This window comes from Olea europaea, chromosome 2, assembly GCF_002742605.1.
Source record: "Olea europaea var. sylvestris chromosome 2, O_europaea_v1, whole genome shotgun sequence".
NCBI lineage: Eukaryota > Viridiplantae > Streptophyta > Magnoliopsida > Lamiales > Oleaceae > Olea > Olea europaea.
In genome coordinates this window covers 265,251-270,947 of record NC_036238.1, presented here as the reverse complement: position 1 = coordinate 270,947, position 5,697 = coordinate 265,251, and the positions used below count along the sequence as shown (strand labels likewise).

Here is a 5,697-nt window from a genome sequence, read left to right as displayed (position 1 = left end):
CACAGCAGATTGTCCTGCAGGGACATTAATTTTTACTGAAATATTTTCTGCTGAAATATATGACTTTCTCACTTTTCTCGTGTCAACAAATACATCAGGTAGTTGAATTGCAACTCTTTGCAAATGAATGATTTTTTCAACCTCTTGTTCACATTGATTGTTACGGGGATCAAAGTGAGATAGAGTTATCTCATTCCAAGAAACTCTATTTTGCTTTTCAGGATGTAGTTTTTCTCCTCCCAAAGTTGGGAAAGTCATTCCATCAAAATGACAATCTGCAAAATGTGCAGTAAATAAGTCACCCGTTAAAAGTTCAGGATATCTAATAATAGATGGTGAATCAAAACCCACATAAATCCCAAGTCTTCGTTGGGGACCTATTTTAGTACGTTGTAGGGGTGAAATGAGAACTTGGACAGTACAACCAAAAACCCGTAGGTGAGAAATATCAGGTTCATGACCAAATGTAAGTTGCAAAGGTGAATATTGATGATAGACAGTTGGTCTTATACGAATCAATGATGCAGCATGTAATATGGCATAATCCCAAACAGAAGTTGGGAGTTTTGTTTTCATAAGTGATGGTCTAGCAATAAGTTGTAGACGTTTAATAAACGATTTCGCTAAACCATTTTGTGTATGAACATGTGCAACTGAATGTTCAATTTCAATCCCAATTGACATACAATAATCATCAAATGCTTGTGATCTAAATTCACCAGCATTGTCAAGACGAATAGTCTTGATTGAGTAATCGGGGAATTGTGCTTGCAATTTTATGATTTGAGCAAGTAGTCTAGCAAATGCTACATTCCTAGTTGAAAGTAGGCAAACATCTGACCATCTTGTAGAAGAATCAATTAATACCATAAAATAACGAAATGGTCCACATGGTGGGTGTATTGGCCCACATATATCTCCATGTACTCTTTTCAAGAAAGTTGGAGATTCAATATTGACCTTTGTAGTTGAAGGTCTAATGACTAACTTACCTTGTGAACAAGCTACACATGGATAATCATTAGATAAAAGAATTTTCTGGTTCTTTAAAGGATGTCCATGTGAGTTGTTTATTATTCGACACATCATTATGACTCCTGGATATCCAAGTCGATCATGCCAAAGTATAAAACTTTTTGAATCGACGAACTTCTGGTTCGTAACATTATTTGATTCGACCATTTTATAAATGTAAAATACATGCTAGACGGGAGTGCATGAAAATTTTCTTTTATCTGCTTCTTGCCAAATAAAAAAGAAGTGATGCAAAGATATTCAACATTATTTTCTTGCATCGTCTCAATGTGATATTAATTGCAGCGAATATATTTAAAACTAAGCAAATTTTTTCTGGATTTGCTAGAATAAAGTGCATCGTCTATATATAATTTTGTATTATTTGGTAAAATAATAAAAGCTCTTCCCGAGCTTTCAACGATATTTGACGCATCCGATATCGTGTTAACATTATTTTCAGCTAATATTAAGTCCAAAAAGTATTTTTTGTCTTGAAGATTAGTATGTGTAGTTGCACTATCAATTAAGCAGCTATCTTGACTATCCATCATGAATCTATAAATATAATAAAATAAACAAAATTTTTAAAAAAAAATCTTGAATTTAGATTTAAAGAAGTAAACATTACTTAATATCATGAAATAAACGATGTATAATAGAGTTTTATTTATTTATTTATTTATTTATTTTTGTGCGGAAAAGTAAAAACATATTTCAGACTGAATTTTTAAAACGAAGGAAATACTAGTAAATTAATCTATATCTTCTATCACACCACCTCCAATCAAATGGTCAATATTTTCATTTGGATAGTAAAGAAATCAGAGACATCCAAATGAGTCAAATCAATTGAACCATCATAATCAGCAAAATTAGTCTCCAATTTTTCTTTTCCCTTGATTGATCTCTGGTAGAGGTCCACAAGATGTTTTGAGGTACGACACGTACGTGCGTAATGCCCTTTCATTCCACATCTGAAGCAACTTTCTTCATGCTCCTTTTTAGATTTGTCACTCTCGTTTGCTTTGTGCCTTTTGAATTTATTGCCTTGTTGTTGATAACTTTGTTGATTATTTCTTCCATGATTTATTCCACGTACACATCCGTGTCCGTGTCCTTGTCTTGATATTGTACTTGTTGCAGACAATGTAGTACCATTTGCTTCAGGCAATGGTACAGAACCAATTAGACGTAATCCATGATTTTTCATCAACAATTCATTATTTTGTTCAGCAACTAGTAGACAAGATATATGTTTTGAGTACTTTTTGAAGCCACGCTCACGATATTGCTGCTGCAGGAGACATTCGAGGCATGAAAGGTGGAGAAAGTTTTTTCGAGTATATCTTCGTCGGTGATTTTTTCTCCACGCAAAGTTCAAAGTAAAGTCAACTTTGAACATATTCTAAACAATTCAGAATTGTACTCACTAATTGTTTTAAAGTCTTGCAAACGAAGGTGCATCCACTCATAACGGGCTTTGGGGAGGACTATAGTCCTCTGATGATCAGATCTTTCAGTTAACCTTTTTTAAAGAACTTGTGGATCTTTCTCAGTGAGATATTCAATTTTTAATCCATTGTGAAGATGTTGACGGAGGAAAATGAGTGCTTTTGCACGATCCTGCAGGGATTCATTGTTTCTTTCTTTCATTGTCTCTCCCAGAACCTTTGAGACGAGATAGATATCAGCATTCAGTATCTATGACAGATAATTTTTACTAGATATGTCAAGTGCAGTAAACTCAAGTTTCGTAATGTTTGCCATTTGTTTAACTACACAATAAAAAAATACAATTAGTTTCGAAGAATATGATTAATCATCACATGTTAATCAAATAGTCAATATCAACATGACTTTAAAGTTACGTGTTTTCCTCTAGGGATAAACACTAATTTGAAATAATATGTTCTTCGAAACATATGCTACTTCTGGAGCGCATTATATTTTGCTATTATTTCTTCAAGTGCAATATGTCAATATTCTTCTGGAATATTGAGAGTTATAATTTATACTCTTCAGGAGCAAATAATATTCTTATAATGTTGTGCTACTTATGAAGCAACAACGAATAAATCTATGATTAATATTCTTCTGAAATATTAATTATAATGTTGTGCTATTTCAGGAGCAACAACAATTAAAAATAAATTTAATGTAATGTTTCATAACTAAACATAAAAAAAATGATAATACATTCAATTGCTCACCATTAATTAATATATAAACACATGTAAAATATTATTTTGAATTAATAATGTGACATATAAATTGATTTAACATAAATATATCTCCATAAAAATGCACGTTGATTGATGTAAAGGAAAAAATATTAATTAATTCAAAGAGAAGTACAAAGAAAACATAATGATCGAGAAAGATGAGATCACGTATTGCAGATTCAACATATGTATATGTAAAATTTACGTATTATTAAATTAATTTTGATATATGTGATAGATGATTATGAAAAAAAAATTACTACCTTTTAAGAGTTTCGTGCTGATAACGTGTTATAAAATAAGAAGAAAAGAAAATAGAGAAAACTCAAAGAGAATAGAAAAAACTCAATAAACTTTTTGTGTGTATTATTGAAAATCAAAGCCCTATATTTATAAATAAGAATCAGGGATACAATAGTAATAATTTTTAGGGTTACGGAGGTACAAATGTCATTTACCAATAAACTTTAATGGACTTTCCATTTAAAAAAAAAAAAAATATTTTTAGAAATAATAAGTTAAAACTTGGTACCATTTTTCACTTGGCACATCCAACGAAGCATTTTAAGAATTTCCTGTTCTATCTTTGGGTCTCCTCCTCCGTCTTAAAAAGCTTTCGTTCCTTTGTTTTCCATTTATCACTATTCCAAATCAATTCAAAATTTTCCTCTGCAAATTTATTGTCATTTTCTCGGTTTTTTCTCCGTGACAAACCCTAGTTTTTCTTGCAAAATTCATACATATATAGATATAAAACTTTATATTATTTATATATAGAAGAGGAAGCAAGGTTCGGATGAAGTGAGGGAGGGATGGGAGCAGCGGGCTCAAAACTGGAGAAGGCATTGGGAGACCAATTCCCAGAAGGTGAACGATATTTCGGCCTTGAGAATTTCGGCAACACTTGCTATTGTAACAGCGTCCTCCAGGTTCCATGATATCGATTGACACTGAATGTCAATTCTTTATACGTTTGTATATGGTTTTAAACGTGAAAATGGTTACATGTGGGAACTTTTGGTTTTTTTCTTTTATTTTTTAATTTTTGCTATATATCTGTTTATTGAATTATTATTATTATTATTATTTTTTGTTGTTGTCTTTGATTTCACACTAAATTTTAAAATGTCGAGTTTTGATCGTTAAATTTATCCCACCCTTGGACGTTACTCACTAATATATCGTCCGTTTCAAATCTCTAATGCAATTAGCGACGTGGCTTACGGAATGCACGGGTGGTGATGTCCCATTACGTCATTATCAGATTGTCACGTAAGAAAGCATATTTCATTGCCCACTAAACTTTGGAAAATGTCTCTATTGCTTATTATTCTTTGGAAAATGTCTTCGATTACTCACTGAACTTTGAGGTCTTAAAAATGACGTCGATGTGTTCTTCGTTAAAAAGTGGGTACCGTGAGCATGTATCACGTATAAATAATAAAGTGGACAAATGAATTTGGATTGTCGATTCCATGAGGGATGATTACTTAATTACACAATAGTTAAATTTAATTTTAACAACGGAACACAACAAATTTGAATTTTACAAATGACAAATATAGCTTAAAATTCTAGAAAAATAATGAAAAGATCACAAACATAAGATCTTTCCTCAATTTTATTAATTGATTTTTTTTTTTTAAAGATTCGAAGGTATTTTATCATTTGAAAAATTCAAATTTATTATGTGTTTCGTTGTTAAAATGAAATTTAATTATTGTGTAATTGAGTAATCATTTCTCGTGGGATCAACAACTTGGATTTGTTTGTCTATTTTATTAATTGCATGCGACTCGTGCACTTGTGGTACATATTTTTTAACCAACAACAGGCCGATGTCATTTTTATAAGTTTAGTGACTAAAATTTGACTAAGACATTTTTCAAATATAGTGAGCAATTGAAAATGTTTTTCAAAGTTTAGTGAGCAATAAAAGACACTTTAACGGCGTGATGGGGTGCGGCCTAAGCATTTCGTTAGACACATCACCAATTCCGTTAGAGGTTTGAAACGGATGATATGCAGGTGAGTATCATCAAACTTTTGGATACGTTTAGTAGGCAAGACTCGACATTTTAAATTTTAGTGAGCAGTAGAAGGCACTACACAAGTTTCAGTGATTAGTAGGACAATTAACTTAGTTTGAGAGAACAGATTTCTTAGTAAAATGTATCCAAAGTTGGAGCCTTTAATATGCTTCGTGTGAACGAGTTATTATTTATGATAGTGGATATGTTGTTTTGCACCTGTGGCTTACCTATGTTGATCTTGATTGGGAATAACAAAATTGGAAGATTTTTTTCCCCTCCAACATTCACTTCTTAATGGAAATCGAATTTTCTTACCAAAATTGTTCTTTTTTATATTTTTCCTTTGTCTAAGTGCATATGCTTTTCAGGAAATTAAGGACCGGAAAAATGGAAAAGCTTTAAGATGAGAGAATAAGCTCTTTTAT

The 5,697-nt window shown here is 31.6% G+C and overlaps 1 protein-coding gene across 1 annotated transcript in view; it reads left to right on the top strand.

Annotated features, from left to right (window-relative positions):
- Positions 1–3,797: 3,797 nt before the first annotated feature.
- LOC111408083 (ubiquitin carboxyl-terminal hydrolase 3-like) overlaps positions 3,798–5,697 on the top strand; it is a 19,354-nt gene continuing 17,454 nt past the window's right edge. Inside the window, exon 1 of the mRNA XM_023037860.1 lies at positions 3,798–4,168. Within this exon, the coding sequence (XP_022893628.1) occupies positions 4,052–4,168 (117 nt within the window). The 5' untranslated portion in view covers positions 3,798–4,051. The remainder of the gene's footprint in view (positions 4,169–5,697) is intronic.